The 24,631-nt window shown below is 41.3% G+C and overlaps 4 protein-coding genes across 8 annotated transcripts; 2 read left to right on the top strand and 2 right to left on the bottom strand.

Annotated features, from left to right (window-relative positions):
- Positions 1 to 1,184: 1,184 nt before the first annotated feature.
- LOC121718493 (nectin-1-like) lies at positions 1,185 to 5,462 on the bottom strand. Its single transcript, XM_042103505.1, has 7 exons — positions 5,318 to 5,462; positions 4,069 to 4,515; positions 3,106 to 3,399; positions 2,530 to 2,784; positions 2,295 to 2,382; positions 1,721 to 1,763; positions 1,185 to 1,583 (listed from the first exon to the last, which is right to left on the bottom strand). Exons 1-7 carry the CDS (start codon positions 5,370 to 5,372, stop codon positions 1,296 to 1,298), a joined length of 1,470 nt encoding a protein of 489 aa, XP_041959439.1. The 5' UTR covers positions 5,373 to 5,462; the 3' UTR covers positions 1,185 to 1,295.
- A 491-nt stretch (positions 5,463 to 5,953) lies between these two features.
- LOC121718492 (B-cell receptor CD22-like) lies at positions 5,954 to 18,344 on the bottom strand. Its single transcript, XM_042103504.1, has 5 exons — positions 18,293 to 18,344; positions 8,119 to 8,454; positions 7,767 to 8,018; positions 7,370 to 7,636; positions 5,954 to 5,964 (listed from the first exon to the last, which is right to left on the bottom strand). Exons 1-5 carry the CDS (start codon positions 18,342 to 18,344, stop codon positions 5,954 to 5,956), a joined length of 918 nt encoding a protein of 305 aa, XP_041959438.1.
- A 1,517-nt stretch (positions 18,345 to 19,861) lies between these two features.
- LOC121719612 lies at positions 19,862 to 22,220 on the top strand. Of its 5 annotated transcripts, none has more exons than XM_042105400.1 (5): positions 19,862 to 19,915; positions 20,544 to 20,743; positions 21,089 to 21,170; positions 21,487 to 21,861; positions 21,982 to 22,220. In XM_042105400.1, exons 3-5 carry the CDS (start codon positions 21,113 to 21,115, stop codon positions 22,176 to 22,178), a joined length of 630 nt encoding a protein of 209 aa, XP_041961334.1. In that variant the 5' UTR covers positions 19,862 to 19,915; positions 20,544 to 20,743; positions 21,089 to 21,112; the 3' UTR covers positions 22,179 to 22,220. The 5 variants fall into 5 exon arrangements, with proteins under 5 accessions (XP_041961334.1, XP_041961332.1, XP_041961330.1 ...); XM_042105398.1 differs by having other exon boundaries at positions 19,867 to 19,992; XM_042105396.1 differs by having other exon boundaries at positions 19,867 to 19,992; positions 20,515 to 20,743.
- A 2-nt stretch (positions 22,221 to 22,222) lies between these two features.
- LOC121718491 (B-cell receptor CD22-like) lies at positions 22,223 to 23,728 on the top strand. The gene is made up of 6 exons (XM_042103502.1): positions 22,223 to 22,226; positions 22,372 to 22,644; positions 22,821 to 22,905; positions 22,985 to 23,021; positions 23,197 to 23,540; positions 23,659 to 23,728. The coding sequence occupies exons 1-6, from the start codon at positions 22,223 to 22,225 to the stop codon at positions 23,726 to 23,728; spliced, it is 813 nt and encodes a 270-aa protein (XP_041959436.1).
- The last annotated feature ends 903 nt before the right edge of the window (positions 23,729 to 24,631 follow it).

Raw genomic sequence — 24,631 nt, 5'->3', positions numbered from 1 at the left:
TTCTACAATTAATTGATAACCCCTTGAGCATAATGAGAGCAAAGGCAGCATACCCAAAAGAAACGACTGGAATGGAATTAATGCTGCGTTCGAGATGTCTCGTAAATCATCGTACACTCACCTGTACAACATGTACCAATGAGCCACGAGGGGCATTAGCAGGAGGCTAGTCATTGTTATTGTTTTGTGCTACATGTAGCCTCTAGCTAAATGGCTGGAAAACAAATTGTTACATTGTATTGCAGGCAGAGCAAGACCGTGCAATGCATGAATTGGTGACCGGATTGAAGCAGCAATGTAATCTAGTGTGTAAGAGCATTACATCAACTTTAACATGACCAACACAGTACATATGCAAAAAAATACATGTCATCTCATCTCAACTATGGGCGCAGCCATGTTTGTTGTAAGGTCGTACGTCCACCTTGGGGTACCCTCAAGTACTCCGAGGTAAAGTGGGCGTGCCTGCCCAAAATTCCGCAAGAAAGCTGGGTAATTTACACTTTCCAACTCGGGCGGCGGATTTACGAGACATCTCGAAAGCAGCATAAATACAGGGGATCAATAGCTCTGTGTTGAGAATCTATCTCACATACCCCATCTCACATACACATTTAAGTAAGGGATAATGTATGGAACGCCGGTCATAATCTGGAAAATGAGTCCCGACAGGGCGAACCGGACCCCAAAGCGCCAGCACCAGGGTCTAATAAACTGCACCAGTTTGGATGGTTTTGGGGTTCAGTCTCTGCTAAACTGCATCAGGTTGGGTGGTGTTGGGGTTCAGTCTCTGCTAAACTGCATCAGGTTGGGTGGTGTTGGGGTTCAGTCTCTGGTAAACTGCATCAGGTTGCTGGATGGTGTTGAGGTTCAGGCTCTGGTGAATTGCATCAGGCTGGGTGGTGTTGGGGTTCAGTCTCTGCTAAACTGCATCAGGTTGGGTGGTGTTGGGGTTTAGACTCTGGTAAACTGCATCAGGTTGTTGGATGGTGTTGAGGTTCAGGCTCTGGTGAATTGCATCAGGCTGGGTGGTGTTGGGGTTCAGTCTCTGCTAAACTGCATCAGGTTGGGTGGTGTTGGGGTTCAGTCTCTGCTAAACTGCATCAGGTTGGGTGGTGTTGGGGTTTAGACTCTGGTAAACTGCATCAGGTTGTTGGATGGTGTTGAGGTTCAGGCTCTGGTGAATTGCATCAGGCTGGGTGGTGTTGGGGTTCAGGCTCTGATAAATGCATCAGGTTGGATGGTGTTGGGTTTCAGGCTCTGGTAAACTGTATCAGGTTGGGTGGTGTTGGGGTTCAGGCTCTGATAAATGCATCAGGTTGGGTGGTGTTGGGGTTCAGGGTCTGGTAGACTCCATCAGGTTGGGTGGTGTTGGGGTTCAGGGTCTGGTAGACTCCATCAGGTTGTATCGTGTTGGGGTTCAGGCTCTGGTAGACTCCATCAGGTTGTATCGTGTTGGGGTTCAGGCTCTGGTAGACTCCATCAGGTTGGGTGGTGTTGGGGTTCAGGCTCTGGTAGACTGAACTCATCTGGATGGCACCAGGGTCTCCTCCCTGAGGATCATTCACATAGTCCACATCATTCTAAAACAGAGACAGATAATGATAATCAATGTTAAGTACTCAGTGATTTCAGTTGGTTCCCCCTGTATTATACTCATTATTTTGACATTTCTAAACACTACTTGCAATCATCCATAACTTCCCCAACAAAAACTCACCTGATGATCTTTCCACTTGCAATTGGTACCCTTACTGTGTCTTCTGCATCAAGGAAAGGAACACATCAATTTATTTTATGATTTCAGGTTTTACTTATAGTTCTTCACTAAAACAAACCTACTTCAGTGGATTTCAGGCTCAATACTCATTGATACCCAATTTCATAGAATGACAGTAGTGGTGTAACTAATAGAAATACATATGTAATAGAAATACGTATGTAAGTTTGTTCCACAGACACTGTGTGTGTGTGTGTGTGTGTGTGTGTGTGTGTGTGTGTGTGTGTTTTATTTGAGCTCAAGATTCTAGGAACCTGAAACCATCCAAAACCTCAAGAGCATCCCCGACATGGCACAAGTACAGAAAAAATCCACAGCTATACGTTTTTGGTCTTTCCAAGAAACTAAAAGCCAGAAAATCAAGCGACAGCTCAGCTCTTTGCTCTGCCCATTTATGAGTGTGTGTATGCCCCACAATAACAACATACAAATAATAACAAATAAGAGTGTGTGTAGGGGCCCCACAATAACAACATACAAATAATAACAAATAAGAGTGTGTGTAGGTCCTTACCTCATACAGAGGAAAACAGTGAGTAGGGACACACCCAGAACAACGCATGCTGCTACTCCAACCATCCCAAGCACTGTGTGGTTCTGCCCTACAACATACACACAGCCAATTATGACTCATGAAACAAAATTCACAGAAAGACACAGAGAAAAAGCTATAAACACACTCTTCCTGCAAAGCAACATGTGTCATGTGTCCTATGACTCTATCATCTGTTATGGACTGTGCTTAATACCTTTATCTGTGATGGACACAGCAGATGATTTCTCAGCTCCATATTTGTTCCTGGCCTCACAGTAGTACTGTCCTCCATCCTCAGAGCTGATGTTAGTGATGCTGTACTGCTGTCCTGATCCTACTGGAGAGGACTCATTCACCTTAAACCAGGTGTAGCTCTCCACTGGTGGGTTGGCATCACTGCTGCAGGTCAGAGTCACTGGATGGATGCCGTTAGAATGACTGACCGAAACTGATGTGAACTTTGGAGAAACTTGAAGAAATGCAGAGAACACTGAATATCAAAAGACTCGATATATGTACAGCTAATGTGACAATGTCTGCAGTGGACACACACACTACTTACACAAGACATATCAAAAGACTTGATATATGTACAGATAATGTGACAATGTCTGCAGCGGACTTGATATGTGTACAGCTAATGTGACAATGTCTGCAGACACACACTACTTACACAAGACATATCAAAAGACTTGATATATGTACAGCTAATATATATGATATATGTACAGCTAATGATATATGTACAGCTAATGTGACAATGTCTGCAGCGGACACACACACTACTTACACAAGACATTTAGCCTGACTGGTTTCGATGGATGTCCCTCATGGCCTTTCAATGCACAGGAGTAGTAGCCCATATCTTCATGACTGACCCTCTGGATGAGGAGCTCGTTGTTATGTGTTTGTTTGTCATTGACCTCTTCTCCATTCTTTTTCCACACCACTGTGGGGCTGCTCCATGGGGTGCATTTGTTTTTGCACTTTAGCTTCACTGCATGTCCTTCAGTCACTGGACGAGGCGGAGACCAGACGGACAGGTCTAATATGAACAAGCATTTATGGCCATTAATAACTGTGCCTTAATATTTTACGATAAACACTACAATTGATTCAGAAATGGTGAGAGGAAAAAGCTAAGATAAGCCCAAAACAATTCAAACCCATGGCACAATTTAATTAATAGTGCAGTTTGTATGTATTTCATGTATAGATTGCTTCTGCTTGGAAGTTCAATTAGATGAAAGACGATACATGCTGGAAGAAAAATGCCACTCCTGTGTTTTTTGGGTCAAATAAATAAAATTATATAAATTCAACAAAAATGCATGAGTATGGATAGTCATGGGCCTAAATGCAAGTTAAAGGTGCCATGTGTAATGTCCGCCAAAAATCAATTCATACTCCACATTCCATAAAAGATGGGGGCAGTATACCTCCAGAAAGTGAGTTGGTCTACCCTAGAGTAACAACCAAGAAACGTGTATTGCAGTTTGGCTGGCGGTTATGTTGCCCGCATACCGCCTCCCATGGCCGAAACTGGTATTATGACACCTGTCGGGCTGTGGCTAGTAATTTAGCATGCTAATTCAGGTTGATATCTCTGCAGCACTATACCTTGTCATTTTTTTAATGACATCGTCACCCTTATTTCTTCTCATTCTTTTGATGTGTGTAGCTCTTTTTTTGGATATTCTTACCTCAATTCTTACACATGTCACCTTTAAAGGTACAGTAAAAGTCACAATACTGTAACACACACTCTCACACACACACACACACGCTGCAAGTTGAAGGTAAAAGTCATAACACTGTAACATGTAAATAAGTGTATAACCTGTGACCGACAACCAGGGTCCTCGTTCCAGCCAGCGGTTCAGGGCCTCTTGTGTTGTGATCCTGATGTAGTAGCGGGCGCTGTCTGACCTCTTGACCCCGCTTAACCTCAGGGTGCAGACGTTGTTCACACGCCCTGCGTCGCTCTCGTCCCACATGAAGTGCACACGACCGCTGTACGCCGGGTTCCTGCGCAAATCGACGCCATTCCTACCGCTCCATGGCCTGAGCGTCCAGAAGGCTTTTGTAAATGTCACATCGGAAGGGTGGGTGAAGGAGCAAGGGATGACTGCTGTTGACCCCGTGGGCACACACATGTGATTAGAGGTGACCGTCACCCTCCAATGCTGAGCGAACACACCTTAAACACAAATCACACACAACTCAGACTTCCTGGACTGTAAAAACCTGCAAGCTTGTAGGTGTTGATTCAGTGACTCGAGCTAAACTATTATTTTTGATTCCCTTGAACAAGAATGTTTATTCCTTTGACGTTATCTAATGTTTTTTGACACGTCAAAATGCTTATTTCCTCACAAAGGAAATAGGTGTTTCTGCTCAGTGTTGCTCAGATATCCACTAAAGTTAGCATGCTAACTAGATAGCATCAGATCTAATCTCACAGAAATAATGCTTTCCAAAAACCAGTCAATGCCACCTCCAAATTGTGTTTCACTAAGTGAAGATTGTTTATGGTCAAGAGTCATTGGTTCCCTAAATTCATTTAGGCCACCGAGCATTTGGTTCAAACAATTGGTACTGACAGTCAGGTAGTGCTTTATTGAATTAAAACAACTTGAATCCTAAATATTCTTTTTAGAATACAAATATTCACGCCATCTTTAATTGAAACCTACACCAAAACAAAATGTTTCACTGAATCAAGATTAATTAGGCTTTTCTGTTTCAATTATTCAAAGGTACTCTGCTGAGCCTTAAAGCCTGACATAGAGGGAGGGTGAAGTCAACACTTTACTTCTGGTTTTTAATTATTATTTATTTATTTAAACTTAGAGATCATATTAAAACCAGACATGGAGAAGATGAGACTACCTAGTTTAAGATGGTGTTGATTTATATAGGTAAAGCTTTACTCTTTTCCCAAGTACCATATCAGTGTCTTGTCTGTCTTAGTGTCCATAATAAGTGTAAAGTCAGTTTACATTGTCTGATGAACCAAATGAGAAGTAAATCCAGAGAGAAATTTACTTTTTCCATCACTTTTGTAGATAAAACCTCTGTCTGTATAGATAAGAGAACATATTAGTCTATCTTTGTTTCATTAAGTTTAGGCTAAACTTTAATAAACTATCAGTTATGCGATTGACAATTTTACTTCCTGAAAAAAAAAAGTTTTCTTGGTGAGATAAAGGGAGGGGTAGAGAGATAGACAAAGAGAGTGAGAGAGAGAGAGAGAGAGAGAGAGACAGATTGGAAATGCTACCCCATTTATTATTGTAGTTCCTCTTTCTGCTCTTTCCCAGAAACCAACAGAAGTGAGGAGATCAATAGATAAATAGAGTTCTCAGCTCGTACTTCTGGCCATCATGACCACTTATGAATGTGTTTGTGTATCACGAAGGCAACTTAAAAAGTTCTCGCCACATGAACATGATCCAGTCTATGTTGCACAGATTTTTTCAGATGGCACAACAACATGTGGAACCATGTGTAGAGACACCCCTCTCCCTCTCTCTCTCTCTCTCACACACACACACACACACACACCATTATCACCAACAACTTTCAGGGAAAATAATGTGTGTATGATTCCACACATGTACATATATTTGATATCCTCAGCTGTACACTGCAATGATGTCACCGAGTAAAAGCAGAAGTGGCCGTTTCTTTCCACAGAAAGACAGCGGTTTTTTTTTCAATCTTTTTTTCTCTGCTTTCTGTGACATGCAGTTGACCATAATGACTTATAGTCACTGAGGGGCAGAGGAATGTGATGATGTAAATAAAATATTGATGATTTATACTGAAAGACTACAAAATGATAAAGGCCATGACAGAACTGGGATTTCATTGAAATCATGGAATATGTTGTTTATTTAAATAAAACATGAGGGTTTTTGTTTAAAATGTAAAACAAAAATGAGTAAAAAATAATCATACCTGTTTTAAAAAAAAACTATTATTTATAATAAAATCTATAATACTAATGTATACATCCATCCGTACATCCATATCCAAACCCTCACCCTCTCTCATATACCCAGCCAAACCCTCACCCTCTCCCATATACCCAGCCAAACCCTCACCCTCTCCCAAAACCATTCAGGAAGACTCATTTTATAGTATAGTATATATACTCTTTTGATCCCGTGAGTGATATTTGGTCTCTGCATTTATCCCAATCCATGAATTAGTGAAACACACTCAGCACACAGTGAAAACACAATGAATGAGTTGAAGCACACAGTAATCCCAGCGCAGTGAGCTGCCTGCAACAACAGCAGCGCTCAGGGAGCAGTGAGGGGTTAGGTGCCTTGCTTAATGGCACTTCAGCCGTGCCTCCTGGTCAGGGTTCGAACCGGCAACCCTCCGGTTACTAGTCCAAAGCGCTAACCAGTAGGCCACAGCTGCCCCAACTGTGTATATGTATCAATTATGTTACAAACACAATATATTGTTGATATGTGTAATATATGTTTGTCTATTTCATAAGTTATGTTTTATCACACACACACACACACACTTAATTATTTTCATGTACACATGCAGGCTATAATATGTATGCCAATATGAGTAAAGTCATCATGTGTTATTGTATGTAAAAGTTAGAAATAAAAAGCTGAATGGTGCATCTGTCCCATAACAGGAAGACAAATAGCAGAGCCTATGTCCTACTTCCATAACAAAAAAATATATGACGAAACATGAACACCAAATGTGAATGTCACATCTGTCCTATGTGTTCCATTGTACACTCCTGGTGGCAGTGATGGGTCTAGAAATTGACTGCTGCGTACACCACCTCCTGCTGCTCCACCTCCCTGAACCTGATTCATAAGCACACACACACACACACACACACACACACACACACATATATTATGAAGCCATGGGCATTACAATATAAATGACCTTTAAAAACATTAACACATACATTAATTATGAGATTAATGTATAACACAATTTGGCAGCAAAAATACGTGCATTGAGAACTTGTGACAAACTAGCAGGGCAATCAAATAAATATGTACCTGCCAAAGAGACATCAACTGCAGAGGAATTATGAGAGGATATTCTGTTTTTAGCCTCGCAGTGGTAAAGTCCAGCAGAGGTGGTGTCCAGTGTGAAGGTGATGGTCTCCCCTGAGCCTGCTTCAGTAGTTTCATCTCCAGTCTGCCTGTACCATCTGTAGTTCTCCACTGGTGGGTTGGCATCACTGCTGCAGGTTAGTGTCACTGAAGTGCCCTCAAGTTTATCACCAGCAGGACTGACAGAAACTGAGGTGTTCTTTGGAGTGTCTTCAAGAGTTATATTTCACATAAGAATTCACAATGACATGTTGTCAGTTATTAACCATTCAAGGTATGTAACATAATTCTTTGTTCCAATAAGCACTACTTGGTCCAAGCATGTTCCATGTTTACTCACACAAGACATTAAGCTTCACTGGTGGAGATGGATGATCCTCTCTGCCTTGTAATGCACAGGAATAGTTACCCTCATCCTCAGTGCTGATGTTGTGGAGTATCAGCTCTTTTTTGCTTGTTTGTGAATCAGGTAAAATATCCCCATTCTTTTTCCATATTATCTTGGAGTTTTGTTCTAAAATGCAGTGGCTATTACAGCTGAGTTTTACTACATGTCCCTCAGTTGCTGCTCCGGCAACCTGGACAGCAAGGTCTACAATGTCATATATTGTATAAGGAATTTGACTAAAAAATCACCTTAAAATCAATTAAAAATTACTCCATAACAGTTGTACCCCTATTGCCCTGTTTACCTTTGACAGTGAGATTGACACGACGTGATAGCTTGTTCCATGCGTTTATTTCAATCCTGACATGATACTGAGCTGTATCTGTGACACTCACATCACTCAGAGTCAGTGTGCAGTTTCTCTCCTTATCTAAACTGTACTGCACCCGACCTGCATACTGTGGGAGATCTAAGAGATCACGAGTTGACGAGTTCGGTATGGCATTGAGCACCCAGTAGACTTTATTGACTGTGAGATTAGAGGGATGAGTGAAAGAGCAGGGTATGACCACTGATGATCCAGCCACAGCACAGACACTGCCTTGACTCATAGTCACCCACCATCTCTCGGCAGAAACACCTGAAATTCAAACCACACATCATATAACCTCTTTCACAAAGCTACAATATAAGTAAATAAGGGCTGTCACCGTTAACGTGTAACATGTATTTTTTTTAAATCACATGCCGCCAAATTTTTTTAATTTTATACCTTCATTCAATTTTGTTCTGTTATCAACGATTCTTTGAACTGTTTCGATTGAACTGTTCAATGCCTCACTAAAGGGAAGAGGAGAGATAGACTTCTCTGCTTAGTCTGTCTGCCTCTTTACCCTCTCCATGTTTGAGTACTGACTGCCCACTACTGCTTTACTACTGTTTTAATACTGTTTTACTAATGTCCACAGCCTAATGTTTTCACTACTGTTTTACTGCTACACTGTTTTTCATGCTATATTTGCACACATGATCAATGGCTGCGGTCAGGCTTCTGCTACAATACTGAATGAATGAATGGCTATAAACCTATTACCTCAACCTGTTCTTGCACTGACATAGTTTTTTATATTACCTTGTCTACATTATACTTTACTCTCCTATTTGTCCATATTATTTATGCTGGTCTCTAGACCTTATTCTTGCACTGTTGGACTAATGTTGGACTACTTTTTGCACCTTCACCATGACACTCACTCTCTTGAGCACCTTACCAGTCCCGGCTCTGTCACTACAAGCGTCTTATGCTTGATCACCCTCAAGCACATTGGACTTTTTAAATTGAATTTATATAGTGTATTTAGTATTTAGTTTTGTTAGTTTTCCTATCTGTTTTATCTTCTACTGTCTTTATTGTACAGTGGATTTTAGTTATATGTTTATACTTATGTTTACCATTTCTGCTGTAAGTGCATGTCTGATGTCTGTATGCTACTGAGACCCTTGAATTTCCCCTTGGGGATCAATAAAGTATCTATCTATTCTGCCCTATATGAGCTTGGAATACAAATTTTCATCAGTGGCCCACTCCCAGCAGAGGGAAGCTTTGTATTTTCCAGACTATTCAGTTTAAACACCTGGCTCGCAAAAACATGCTTTTCAGTTGGGATGAATTTTATTGACAATTTTAACCTTTTTTGGAATCGCAGGGAATACTTCAGACCAAATAGCACAGAGCTGAGTTGGACTGGGGCCAAGATCTTAACCGAATACTATCACCTCTCTCTCCTGCACCCAACATTTTTTCTGCCAACCTTGAGCCGAGCCTCTGATATGCGCTCAGTGGCCATACAGACAGAACAAGCGGATGACATCAACAACTCAGCTAAACCAAAACACTCTGCACAGGCTGAAACAGAGATATGCCCAACCTCCCCTGCTGTGGGGCCCTCTGATAACCACCCGCTAGCCTCCACTGAAATGCAGACCTTGGAGAAACATAAACAACCAGCTCAACAATGCCAAGCCATGTCCACTGGACAAGATAAGATGGGTGCTGCTAAAATGACTCAAAGTCAATCACTGGCGTCAAACTCCCTGGAATCTCAGCAAACAAATGGATGTGATGAGCATGAGGAGATAGCACCTATCAAAGCTGCTGAGAGGATATCAGAAAGGAAGGGTCATGTTGTAACACCAGTACCAATACCCCTCCCCACCTCCGTCGTCTCCTTGTCACCACAAAGACACAACAACATGGAATACACTACTGGAATACATGCTGAAAGCGGAGCATCTGCAACAAACTTCCCAGAACCTCAGCAGGCAGATGGAGACTCTGGATCAATTTTCAACCCCAACCTCCTTGATTTCCCATCACCACCCACACCCAATCACGTCCCCACCCAATCAAACTCCCCAGGCCACACAGACCCCCCTAATCTCCCATCCCCATCCCCACCCCTTCATCCCACCACCCACTCAAACTCCACAGGATCCCCTGAATACCCATCACCATCCCCACCCAAGCACATGATGTTCCCTGCAAGAATGGAGAGACTGCTACCAGTAGCCATGCAGAGTTTTACTAGCCCAAGATCATTAGCACCAAAGAAGCGAAGGGCACCTCCACCCCCTCGCCCTCCCCCTCCCCGTTTAGAAGGATCTCTTAAGCAGCAGCAACCTCTTAGTTCATTTTCTCAGCCGGCATATAGCATGGAATGTGCAGTGGAAAATACAGATGGCAGCAGCAGGGGACAATTATATGATGACTGTATTGCATGATATTCTCAGGGTCCCTGCAATATAAATGGTACTGACAGTAGTTTTGAGAACATGCCGGGACCCAGTAAGCCCATGACATTCTCTATTCCTGTATTGACAAGAAATAGAACACAAATGCATCGAGCTTATAGGGTAAACCAGTCCAATCTCCTACCCGTACCACATCAACCTCAGATTTCCCCCATGGATCATATTTCCCCAACACTTAAACTAACAAAACTAGCACTCCTAAATATCAGATCTCTTTCAAACAAATCATTCTTAATTCATGATCTAATTTGCACACACAACCTTGATTTTTTACTTTTAACTGAGACATGGTTAGATCAAGCAAACAGTGCTGCTACTCTCATCGAATCAGCTCCCCCAAACTTCAGTTTTTTGAGTGCTACCAGAGCAAATAAAAGAGGTGGGGGGATAGCCACAATTTTCAAGACGTCTTTTCAGTGCAATCAGTCGTCATTCGGTGACTTTACTTCATTTGAATATCTGTGTGCATGCATTAAGTCTTCTCCTCAGATTTTATTACTGACAATTTACAGGCCTCCAAAACATTCAGCTAAAGTTTTTCTTGAAGAGCTAGGTGAACTGCTATCAGTTGTTTGCATAGAGTATGACTGTCTTATTATATCAGGGGATCTAAACTTGCATGTGGATAATCCTGAAAACAATTATGCCAAGGAATTCATTGCACTAATCGATACTTTCTCCCTAACACAGCATGTACAGGGGCCAACACACTCTCTCGGCCATACCCTCGACCTTGTTATCACAAAGGGTCTCGATGTCTCTACAGCTGTTAAAGACCTGGCCTTATCTGATCATTTTTGCGTGTTCTTTGATGTGTCTATGTCCCCTCAAAAACACACACTCAAAACACAGCTATGATGGTAAAAAGGAGAATCATAAATGATCAGACAAGTGCTCTCTTTGAGCAAGCACTTTCACTAAAGTCAAGTCAACTGTCAGACTCTGAAGACTTATTTGATCACTTTAATGCAAAAATGGCAAACATTATGGATGACATTGCTCCATTACAATTCAAGAAAGTTAAGGACAAACAGAAAGCACCATGGAGGCAAAATCCAGCAGTTAAACTTCTAAAAAGAGAGTGTAGGAAGACTGAAAGAAAATGGCGTAAATACAAACTTCAGATCCACTATGAAATCCATAAAGAGATGCTCCGCACATATAACTCTGAAATATGCAAAGCAAGACAGTCTTTCTTTTCTAACATTATCAATAGAAGTTCAAATAACACTCGTATTCTATTTTCAACTGTTGATAAGTTAACAAATCCCCCCTCACAATTAGCGCCTGAACTTCTCTCAACTAATAAATGCAATGAGTTTTCATCTTTTTTTAAAGGTAAAATTGACAAAATCAGACTCAACATATCTGCTCAATTACAAATTCAACAACCTGAACTTCCAGCAACAAACAGAGGGAAACTAAACTTGATGTCAGAGTTCAGCTTGATAGACTACGAAACACTTGAAAAAGCGGTACAGAATCTCAGCCCTTCCACATGTGTCTTAGACACTCTGCCTACCAATTTCTTCAAAACTGTTTTTCACCTCATAGCGGCGGATGTCCTTCAAATTGTAAATGTATCATTGCTGTCTGGCACTTTTCCTAAGTCACTGAAAACAGCTGTTGTAAAGCCACTTCTCAAGAAGAATAACCTGGATGCCTCCATGCTAAACAATTACAGGCCCATATCCAATCTACCTTTTATTGGCAAAATTATTGAAAAAGTAGTCTTTAATCAATTAACCACCTTCCTAACATCAAATGGGTATTTTGATTACTTTCAGTCTGGTTTTCGGGCAAATCACAGCACTGAAACAGCTCTCATTAAAGTTTCCAATGACATACGCCTCAACACAGATTCAGGTAAAACATCAGTCCTAGTGCTACTGGACCTTAGTGCAGCATTTGACACTGTTGATCACAATATTTTACTACACAGACTAGAACACTGGGTTGGATTTACAGGCATAGTTATCAGCTGGCTAAAATCATATCTACAAGAAAGGAGCTTCTTTGTTGCCATCGGAAACTGTACCTCAACACCAACGTCCTTGACCTGTGGTGTTCCCCAGGGGTCGATCTTGGGGCCACTATTATTCAACCTCTATATGCTCCCACTTGGACAAATCATTCAAAATAATTTGATTTCATATCATAGCTATGCAGATGACACACAAATTTACTTAGCTCTATCACCAAACAACTATGGTCCTCTTGAATCTATGTGTCAGTGTATAGAACAAATCAACACCTGGATGTCTCAAAATTTTCTTCAGCTGAACAAAGAAAAAACTGAAGTAATTATATTTGGTAAAAATGAGGAAAGACTTAGGGTTGCCACTCTCCTTGACACAAAAGGGTTGAAGGCAAAGGATACTGTTAAAAACCTTGGTGTATTAATTGACAGTGATCTAAATTTCAACAGCCACATGAAAGCGATAACTAAATCAGCTTTTTACCACCTCAAAAATATTTTCAAACTCAGAGGGCTGATGTCAAAACATGACTTAGAAAAACTCATTCATGCATTTATCTCCAGCAGGGTTGATTACTGCAATGGACTGTTCACAGGCCTTCCTAAAAAGACTATTAAACAGCTTCAGGTGATACAAAATGCAGCAGGAGTAATGTGGTCAGTTCTTTTAGTTTTTGTTAGAGTCCTAGTCTAACAAAAACTAAAAGAACTGACCACATTACTCCAATTCTTAAGTCCTTGCACTGGCTTCCAGTAAGTCACAGAATTGACTTTAAAGCACTATTGCTTGTTTATAAATCAGTAAATGGAGCAGGACCTAAATACTTGTCAGACATGCTTCAGCAGTACACACCTTCTCGTCCTCTCAGGTCCCAGGTGAAAAACCTGCTAGTAAAACCTACAGTTAGAACTAAACATGGTGAAGCAGCTTTTAGCTGCTATGCGGCTCAGCTGTGGAACCAACTTTCGGATGACATTAAAAAGGCCCCAACTGTAGCCAGTTTTAAATCTAGACTTAAGACCAAACTGTTCTCAGACGCTTTCTGCTAACTGTGCCGAGTTACAAATTCTGAATCTGCCTCGATAATTATTCTACTTTGTCTTTTATTACTTTTTTTACTACTTTTGCCTTTGTTTTTGCTTACTAATTATTCTTTATTTTTAAATGATTTTACCTTGTGTTTTATGTTTTCCTTTTATTATGATCTTTACCTTTTAACTATTCTTTGACTATATTGCCCTTCTATGCTTTTATTTGTTATTATCGTTTGGTTTTGTTTATGTAAAGCACATTGAATGACCTCTGTGTATGAAATGTGCTATATAAATAAACTTGACTTGACTTGACTATCTATCTATCTATCTATCAATTCTCTTTGGCTGCTACTATTTTGACCATTTGATGCACCGTTTCTTGTCCACATTCACTTAGGCGTCTGCCATCCTCCTGTAGTCATTAAGATAATAAACACCAAAGCAGTTCTAAACTCCCGGTCGGCTGAATGGGCGTTTTAAAAACCTCCCTGACGGCTCAGTCGACATGGAATTAAAATATCACCGAAACAACTACATTTTAAGCTACAATGTACGACATCGGTCGGCAACAGGTGGCCAAAGCTGGTCCACCACCAAAATTATTTGGCCCAGCCAAATTATTCTATTTTACAATATCGATTTACAAATACCCAATTCCCCTATTTGTGCCTCTGTTTGGAGCAAATAAGCCACTTTGAAGCTGGCTTTTCAAACAGCGTCAGTGTTGTTGCATGCCAGATACACAGGCTTTGCATTTGTGAAACAGGGTAAGATGAACACAACATTTTCTTTCCATTCCCCTTGATAAGGCCCAGCTATTTTTCTTCCAGCTAACTCCTGTAGTTCGCATCTTACTCTGCATGTTGCTAATATTTCTTGTAGGCAAACAATACACATCGTAATATTGTCAGGAGATACCGCTGTCACGCTGGAGAAATATTCTTTGGTCACCGCTATTTGGCAGCCGTGGCCCACTGGTTAGCACTCTGGACTTGTAACCGGAGAGTTGCCGGTTCGAGCCCCGACCAGTGGGCTGCGGCTGAAGTGCCCTTGAGCAAGGCACCTAACCTCTCACTGCTCCCCGAGCGCCGCCATTGTAGCAGGAAGCTCACTGCGCCGGGATTAGTGTGTGCTTCACCTCACTGTGTGTTCACTGTGTGCTGTTTGTGTTTCACTAATTCACTGATTGGGTTAAATGCAGAGACCAAATTTCCCTCACGGGATCAAAAAAAAGTATATATACTTATACTTATTTACCGATTTGCGGCTCTCATGTATGCGGAACGCATGTAAACGAAACATCAATTATGTACTAACGCCACTGACTTATGCCAGCAACCATTTCACTTTGATAACAAACTACATTTTCGTACAACATATACACAGCAAAAATAACAGAATTTGGATCAAGCAACGTGGAGAAATCTCAGGAGGAAGAAAATTGCCATTTGGGGAGTGCTTTCCCCTTGTCCATGAGTCACGTATAACAGGTTACCTTGGCGGCCTTTATCCCTTACTGGTCAGAGTAATTACATTCAAAAACATACCTTCATTACATCACAATTTATAAAGGAACGAAGTTTAAAAAGAAAAACACAATATATCAGAGGGATTACACGAATAATTAGTGAGAAAAACAAGATTTCTACCATAATTTCCTGTTAAATTAAATATTTCTTGGCGTTATTGTGCTGCACGGCCACCTGATGATGCCATTTCACTGCTTGCTTTTACATCCAAAAAAAGGCCCGACGTGCAGTGAAATGCCACCTTCTAGTGGCCTGAAATATGTGATGTAGCCCATTATATTTATTAGAAAAGAAGTAACCGTCGAATAATCTTGTACTTCTTTGTCAATTATTTGTGTAATCCATCTGATATATTGTGTTTTTCTTTTTAAACTTTGTTGCTTTATAAATTGTGGAGTATCATTAAAGGGGTACTTGGCAACTATTTCAACGTAATAAACCAGTTTAGAAATCATTTGGATGGTTAAATGACCTATTCCGGTGAAAATGGTGATTTCCCCGCTGCGCCTAGCATGCTCAGGCGGAAAACCAACCTTGCAACATTGAGACTACCGTCCCGGAAAGAGAAGTGAGAAACAAGGAACTAGTTTTAAATCGTGTTTCTTACCTTGTAACATCCACATATTTCTGCCAAACTTATGCTAACCGTTCGCTAGCTTGTAAACAAATCCATGTGCTTTATCGTTACCTTTTCCCACAGTTTGAAATAGCATAATGCACAATTTCTCCAGCAGAGGGGGACATCCTGCCTGGATCCTGGAGCCGGAAATCGGTAGTGATAAGGTAAAGATTATTTGTCTGGATAGCGAGACGGCGGTTCAGGAAATTGGTCAACCAGTGGTGTAGTCTACGTAATACGCAGGACAATGCAGTATACCCACTTAAAAAGCATCACCATCTCAGTATACCCACTTAAAATAGGCAAGGATACATATTTTAACATTTTGGGTTGATCACAGTATACTCCCTTCAGCTAACTGGTACATCACAGTATACCCACTACAGCTAACTACAGCTAACTACTGTAACTGTACTGTACTACATCACTGGGGTCAACAATATAAGAGTAAAAGTAAAAGATAGACAAAGTTATTGTACCTAATAGTAGTGCCCACATTTACTATTCACAATATTGAAAGGGGAGATAAAACAGAGTTCATCAAGAGAAATGAATCACTCAAGTATACCATCAATGGACCCATAGGCTACATGGTTTCTTTTTTCACAAGTTATTTGTATTAATTCTCTGGTTGGCTGGTTGATGCGTGTGTGGATTAATAGACCATCCACCGGAGCTGCATTTAATAGTAGCCTATACTCTGGCCCACCAACTATTGGCTAAGAAAAATACTTGCCGACTCCTGATCTATCCTACGAGTTAACAAACAAAAGTGACCCCACTGACAACATGCAGTCCGTTTAGCTAATGTCCTTTGCTGCTTCTGTGGTTTAGCCGAGCTGGTCACATTTTACCCACAACTTCACTCTCTTTTCCAGAGGTTTTATTTCACTAATCGTTAATATCAGTGTTATTTAAACATTATGGGTAAGACAAGGGTAGAGATCATTATCATTTAAATTATCTCTTAATTTAGTAAAATCTCTGTATGTCCCTTATCTCCCATACATTTTGACAATACCAATATATCTTGTAATATAGATATACTGATCTACAGTATATACAGTATGTGAGCTTTGATTGTATGCCACAGTCATTCCATTGTCTGCATCATATCCATTAATATCACTCAAACTTTGTTAGACTCTGGTCTAACACAATCTGCCATCTGCATCATCATACAAAACGTCTCTCACATCTCTAATGTATTCACTCCTTTCTCTGGGTTCTCGTATCAGTCATGGAACATGTGATGTGAGATTAAGTAAAATCTCTGTATGTCTCTTATCCCATTTCCATCAACAATGCTGTGACCTGAAGACTGTAGTTTGAGTTGCACAGACAGCTTGATTTTGTTACTGCAAACAGGAAGAGTGCTGACCACGTTTCTTTTTTTATTTTCAGTCGTTAGTCTTTCTGAACAAGACAGAGGATGTGCCAGTTTTGAGTCACATCATATGAACAGCTTGTGAGCAGCATCACATAGACTGACACATAACATGTGGACATATATGGGTCTCACTGAAATTTAAGTGAATGTTTGTCTGCAAAGGCCTATAAACAGGCCCCTTGTTGTAATAGCCCATCTAAGTGCTGATGTGTGTTCCCCTAACAGCAGTAGTCTGGCTAATGTCCTTTGCTGCTTCTGTGGTTTAGCCGAGCTGGTCACACCATAGACTAGTCTATGGGTCACACCTTACCCACAGCTGCCCACGCTGCAGACGCTGCACACGCGCTCTGTTTTGCAGCTGGGTTGGTCTGGAAGGGCAAGAGGCTACCAGGAAGGGCTTTCTTCCTGGATCGTTACTTTAACATTATGGGCAAAGGAGGTGTGGGGATCATCTTTTATTCTAGGAAGAACTCTTTTAGTCTTAATCCCTTCCTTGCTAGATAGATAGATAGATAGATAGATAGATAGATAGATACTTTATTGATCCCCAAGTGGAAATTCAAGACTCTTGCTCTACATTTAGGCAATATATCTTGTAAAATTCCAGTGGTTCACAAACAATTTTTTTCATTCCCCCTTTGGAGGTGGGGAATTTCCAAGCCCCAACTGACCCCATCACCCCGGCAAAATGGTAACGTTAAAATATTAGTTTCGCATTTTGGTTCCACGTTACATTTCCTGTCTCGGTCCACTGGATCTGATGTTTTCTTTTTCCCACTGAGGCCACCCCACACGTTGAGAATTGTCTTGAATTTCCCCTGGGGATCAATAAAGTATCTATCTATCTATCTATCTATCTATCTGAGAACCACTGTACTATTCACACTGAACTACATTGTTTCATTGAGCTGTGATTATTACATCACATTTATTCCACTTTCTGCATTTATTTCACTCAAACTGTTAGACTCTGGTCTCTGTATATCACTAAACCATGAGATGTACAAAGGTGCAGAAATGACACTCTATTATCTATATCAGCATACAAAATATCTCTCATATCTCTATTGTATTCACTGCATTCTCTCGTATTAGCCATGGAACATGTGTACTTACCCAGGGTTCTGGACAGGATGAGAAGAACAGACAGAGACCAACAAGGCGCCATTTCCACCATCACAGACACAGTGCCCTGCAGACTGTAGCTTCTAATGATGTCTTGTGTTTGTTACTGAGAACAGGAAGAGTGCTCACGCCAGTTTTTTTCTCCTGTGGTCAGTCTTTAAAGAGTGTGTGTGTTTGTGTGTGTGTGTGTGTGTGTGTGTGTGTGTGTGTGTGTGTGTGTGTGTGTATTTTTTCCATGCACATTAGTTTGTCAGTGTTCGTATGTGTGTGTGTGTGTGTGTGTGCTTGCACATCACATCGGTGTTTGTTAGTGTGTGTTATTGTGTGTGTGTGTGCGTCTGTGTGTGCGTGTTTTTTCCATGCACATCAGTTTGTGTTTGTCAGTGTTAGTATGTGTGTGTGTGTGTGTGTGTGTGTGTGCTTGCACATCAGTGTTTGTCAGTGTTTGTCAGTGTGTTGTTGTTGTGTGTATGTCAGTAGCTCCTCCCCTGCAGTCCCCTCTGATGAACCCATGTTGTATTTCAGGTGCAATCACCATTAACCACCACTAGGGGGTGTTATCACACTGTTAGATACCATACAGTAAGGTCCATAATTATTTGGACAGTGACACCATTTTTGAACTGTGAACTGAATTTTTTATCTTTTGTTCTGTGTGTTCCTGGAGTCACTAGCTGAGCTGATCACCTTCTTTTTCCTATGCAAATTGCCCAAAGTGCAACTTTGAGCAACCAAGTTGAATTGCATCCACTAGGCCTATAGATGTCATTTCTGCGATACAACTTGAGGGTACTCAACATGTCTGGGTCTATGAGGGATGCAACTAGACTACTGTGAAAATGTGCCATCTGTGCCTTATAGTCCAATAGAGCCCCCTAATGGTGATTAATGACCACTGGGAGTCTGGACCTGCATCGTTGGACAGAATCAGGGGCTTATCATCAGCGGCACCGGTGTTCTAAAGGCACCTGACCCACCACCAGGTGAGACACAGCTAGAGCTTCGATGGAGGACACACCTGAGGCAACGGACAAGCGGTGCCCGTCCTATTAGACTCTTGGACTTTGTAATGCTCAAAATACAGACATGCCTGTTCTGAAACCTATATCATGCTGTTAAATAGGCCATTCTTTTGTGTATGTGATGTGATTCTATGTGGAGACATTGTACTTCACATCCAGCAAAGGGCACTCTGCCGGTCAGTGGAGTTCCCCCACGTGTGGACTTATGATCTGAAGTTGATGACTGGGCTTTTGCCAGGCTTAAAGGACATTATAATGCATACAGTTCACTCTGAAGAATTTTGTCTAAAACCACAACGCCATTTTCCTTATGGATGAACTATTTCATCATTGCAATGAATAGCATTTCGTGGGCATTTAGTGTGATTTGTTAGTATGTTTTTTAGACATGTTGCATCATATAGAACATGAAAAAGGACAGTTGTTCCTTTCCTATGAGCAAATAGTTCACACTCTCTATCTGTGGATCAGGGGCGTGATGAATAAGAAGCAGCTTGTGTTACTTCTGCTTGTGTCCAGTGCACCTTTTCTTTTATAGTGAAGTTCCGGGTTGCTGTTGGTCATTTACGGACTGAACTCAGCGCTCTCCCCAGTAGGTTTCTGATAGTGAGCTGTTGCTTATTCACTGACCTACACCTGACACACACTTGGGCTGTTAACACTCTTCTGGTGAGTTCTTTTTTATGTTCTAACTGAACTCAGTTCATAGCAGTTCATAGTAGTTCACAGCAAGCTATCTGTACAACATGTTCTTTATATGTATGCTTACTGTATGCTTATGTTTCTGGAAGGGTTAGTGAGTAAAGAGAGATTTGAACATGAACATGTATACACATGCAGTACATTAACCTACATCGCTCACAGACACACACAAACACACACACACATACAGTACACACACATACACACATACGCTCTCTCTCTCTCTCTCTCTCTCTCTCTCTCTCTCTCTCTCACACACACACACACACACACACATAGGCTATACGCACACACACACACACACACACACACACACACACACACACACACACACACACACAGCCTTAGAGAGCGTAAGAAAGGTAGACATGCAAGGCCTACTGTATGTTGGGCAGCATACATAAATACATGCAGTGCTTACATGGATATCATACTTTAATGGAATTACAATTTATAGAATTCATATTTCATCCTTTATACACCTCCCAGAGGTTCTATTCTATGTAACTGTCCCCCAGAGTACAAGAAAAAAAAGAAACAGCATCATCGCTGTTAGTTCCTCTATGTCAGTCCACCACAAGGGTTGCTCTCTACTAAAGTGCAGAGCTGCTTGGACTCATTTACGGACTGTACACTACTCGGTACGTTTGTGATACTGAGCTGTTACTTATTCACTGACCTGAACCCAACACACGCTTGGAGTGATATCACTGTTGTGGTAAGTTCTTCCTCATGTTCCTACTGGATACAGCACTTTACACAGAGAGAACCTGCTTATGTTTTTGGAAGTGCTAATGAGTTAAGAGCATGCTTCCATATGACACACATATACACCCATTACGTAACATGCATAGCACACACACACACACACAGGCACACATGCAAACACACACACACACACACACACACACACACACACACACACACACAGAGAGAGAGAGAGAGAGAGAGAGAGAGAGAGAATACATACATACAGAGTATAAACATACAAATGGAATGAACACATCCATTAACCCTGAATATGAAACTATTTTATAACATGATATAACATGTAATATTATAGGCTACAAGAAACAGCGTTTGCAACATGAAGGCTGCACTCTTGGACTCTTTTGTCCCGCCTCTCATGCTGGTCATCATAATGTGTAAGTAGTGATGATGAGATTGAAGAGAAGACAAGAGTGACAAATACATTATCATAGTTTCCCTTCATTTCTAATACAAATATACATTGCATATTTTGTCAGGTATTGTTTACTAATGTCCATAGTGTAAAAAGTAATATATTGTATGATTGGTCTTTTAGATGTCCTTAGTGAAAGTAGTACAGGAGATTGGTCGTTATGTGTTACAAGAACAATTTAACAACTATAGTTTATCAAACACAATGCATTACTTTGGAAGTGAGACAGGGATACACATTGCACTGCAAGTATTTTTTTACTCTAATGTGTCTTTTAGATGTCCTCAGTGAGAGTCCTGAAAAAGTGTGTCCTGAAAAGGATTGGGTAATACTCACTGACCACCACATTTGTGCAGTGAGAGGATCATCAGTGGTCATGCCCTGCTCTCTCACTCCCTCGGCTGGTAAAAAAGCAACTAACGTCTTCTGGCTGATAAATGCTAAAGAAGGAAAAGACCCTCCTGATATTGCTGATAATCCATCTTACCATGGACGAGTGAAGTACTATTGGAAGAAGAAGAACAACAATAAGAACAGATGCACATTAAAACTCACGGATGTGAAGTTCATAGACAGGGCTAGTTATTGGGCAAGAATTATAGCTGGCAAAGACAAATGGCAGAGCTGCTCTTCAGTGCAATTGTCAGTCACAGGTGAGTTTTGTCCTGATTCAACGTTATAAATATATTGTCTGTTCACAACTATTGACAAGACATGACAACCTGCATATCCAGAATCTCACTTCTCACTAAACTCCACTTCTCCTCTCTTAGGCCTGACCGTTTCGATCCCCACACCTGTGATGAAAGGTCGTCAGGTGAAGCTGAGCTGCAATAATGATTGGATGGCAAACCCACAGTGGTATGGAGAAAGAATGGAGAAGAGTTACCTGGTGAACCAACAGACAACTATGAGCTTCTCCTCCAGAGAGTCAGTACTGAAGATGAGGGAGGTTATTCCTGTGCTCTAAAAGGCCATGAGGGACATCCATCTACTCCAGTGAAGCTCAACGTCATGTGTGAGTATTACTTGTTAGTAGTCATAGAACTGCTTACAGCTTACAAGTGTGTATTTGTGTAAGCACAAAATGATATTGCTCATTTGGTGCTTTTATTTTTCATTCATTGATTTATTATACTATTATACTAATCCCATTTCTCCAGTCCCTCCAACAAGCACCTCAGTGTCTGTCAGTCCTAATGTGAATGTAACCAAGGGCGCTTCAGTGAATCTGACCTGCAGCAGTGATGCCAACCCACCAGTGGAGAGCTACACCTGGTTTAAGGTGAATGAGTCCACTCCAGTAGGATCAGGACAGCAGTACAGCATCACTAACATCAGCTCTGAGGATGGAGGACAGTACTACTGTGTGGCCAGGAATAAATATGGAGCTGAGACCTCAATGGACCTGCTGTGTCCATTAGAGTTACAGGTGGGTATGCTATTCTGTCTCTCTTAAACACTTGTCTTTTTGTTTGTTTGTGTGTTTTAGCGTCTTCTTGCATGTGTGTGTGCGTGTGTGTGTGTGTGTGTGTGTCTGTCCATGTGCTTGTGCTTATTGTGCTTGTACCTTTCAAAATTCTTTCCCTGATCCCTTTTGTGTCCCTCACAGGAGCCCATAGTCCTGTACTGTATGTGGTAGCAGGAGTCTCAGTCTGTGGAGCTGCAGGTCTGATCTGTGTGCTGGTCTGGATCAGGTCAGTACTGATCTTCTCTGCTACAGTCACTTTCACATTGACATTTGATTCATTAATATGAGTCATCACATATTAACAGGCGCCAAAGGACGAATGCTGGTGGAACCAGGAAGAAGGTGAGTTGTTTTTTTGGTTATCAGTGTATAAATTGTATGCATTGTTTTCCCAATCTAAATTATTAGGTGCAGTATTTCATGCCATACAGGGTTCCAGAGACCAAATACAAAGAAAAGGGGAAAATAAGGACGGTTAGCATGCTAAATGATGTCATGACTCTAATCCTCTCATCAGGATGGAGATGATGTTCAGTTTCCCAACGCTGACATCCAGAGAACCAGCCGCAGCAGAGCTGCTGGTCCCCCCAGTGCTGAGTCTGCAGGAGCCCCAGAGGAGGACGTCCAGTATGCCCGTGTCCTACCCAAGTGTTCCAGAGAGTCTGCAGGAGCCCCAGAGGAGGATGTCCAGTACTCCAATGTCCAGCCCAAACGCTCCAGACAGACGGCAGGAGGAGCAGCAGAGGATGACGGTCTGTATGCCTGTGTCCTGCCCAAGTGTTTCAGAGAGTCTGCAGGAGCCCAGGAGGACGACGTCCAGTACGCCAGTGTCCAGATCAAAAAGGCCAGAGCAGCACAGGGGTAAGATGTGACATTCAAAGACCAGAAACCTCTCAATTTAGTAAATGTTTTTTTTTTTTTTTTGTCGTTAGCATATTTAGGGCGAGCTGAGCTCTCTGTCATTGATGTCACCCTGCAGTTCTCCCAACCAACCAGAGGGGGAGTGTCGTGGGAAAATCGTCATTGATGTCTCCCTGCAGTTCTCCTAACAAACCAGAGGGGGAGCTCTCTGTGATCTACAGCAGTGTTGGAGCAAGACCCAACTAATCTTGGGGAACAGTAGAACAGGAATAATCATTCAAGAAGTCCATCTTTATTAGAGATTATAACAAAGTGTCTTTTTTTTCTGATAAGCTGTCCTTAGGAGAATGTTTATATAATCAAGCTTATTTCTGTACACATCAAGTTATATTCTAACTGCATTTCAGTCATTTCCAATTTCCTTGCTTTCCTTTGAATGCCGCTTGTGTACTATTCCATGTTCTTCTCTTTCTCTCTCCCTTTTATCATCATCTAACTACATGAACACAGACACCTCTGAAAACTCCCTGGCATGTAGAGACCGTCTAGAGGGGGAATCTTTTAAAATAAGATTTTAAGCTGGTTGCCGGTGTAAATGAGACAAATGACAGGGGACCCCTTGTGGCCATAGAACTATAAAGCTGTTCAAGCTTTTCATTACTGATATTTTACTGATTTTATCAGTACATTTGAATTCAGGAGTTGACACTGTTGTACTCCTGAGCCAGTTCTATTGTTTCTTAATGTAAGCCATTCTGCATGAGAGAGTTATACACTTCTTGTTTTTAGTATTGTGATTTTTATACAGATATTAGATATTACTTTGCTCATTTCCCATGCAAAAGTATTTCCCACTATTTTGTAAATAAAACTGTTTACTGTTTTCAACTGTTACAATCAACTGTTTTGGTTTTTGGTCGAGGTGTCAATGTAACACTGCATGGGTGCTATACAGAGGTAAAATAGGCTCTGTGCATGAAAGGCTCTCTGTGCGTTTGTTTGTGTCCGGTGCAGCCAGGTGTTTCTGAACCTGCCGCTATTGTTAATGCAATTAGTGCCTACACGGACCCGTTTGGGTGAGTAGTGAATCA

Source organism: Alosa sapidissima, chromosome 9 (genome assembly GCF_018492685.1).
Source record: "Alosa sapidissima isolate fAloSap1 chromosome 9, fAloSap1.pri, whole genome shotgun sequence".
In the NCBI taxonomy this organism is placed as follows: Eukaryota; Metazoa; Chordata; class Actinopteri; order Clupeiformes; family Clupeidae; genus Alosa; species Alosa sapidissima.
Note: the sequence above shows the minus strand (reverse complement) of the source record. Positions and strands in the feature narration are given on the sequence as shown.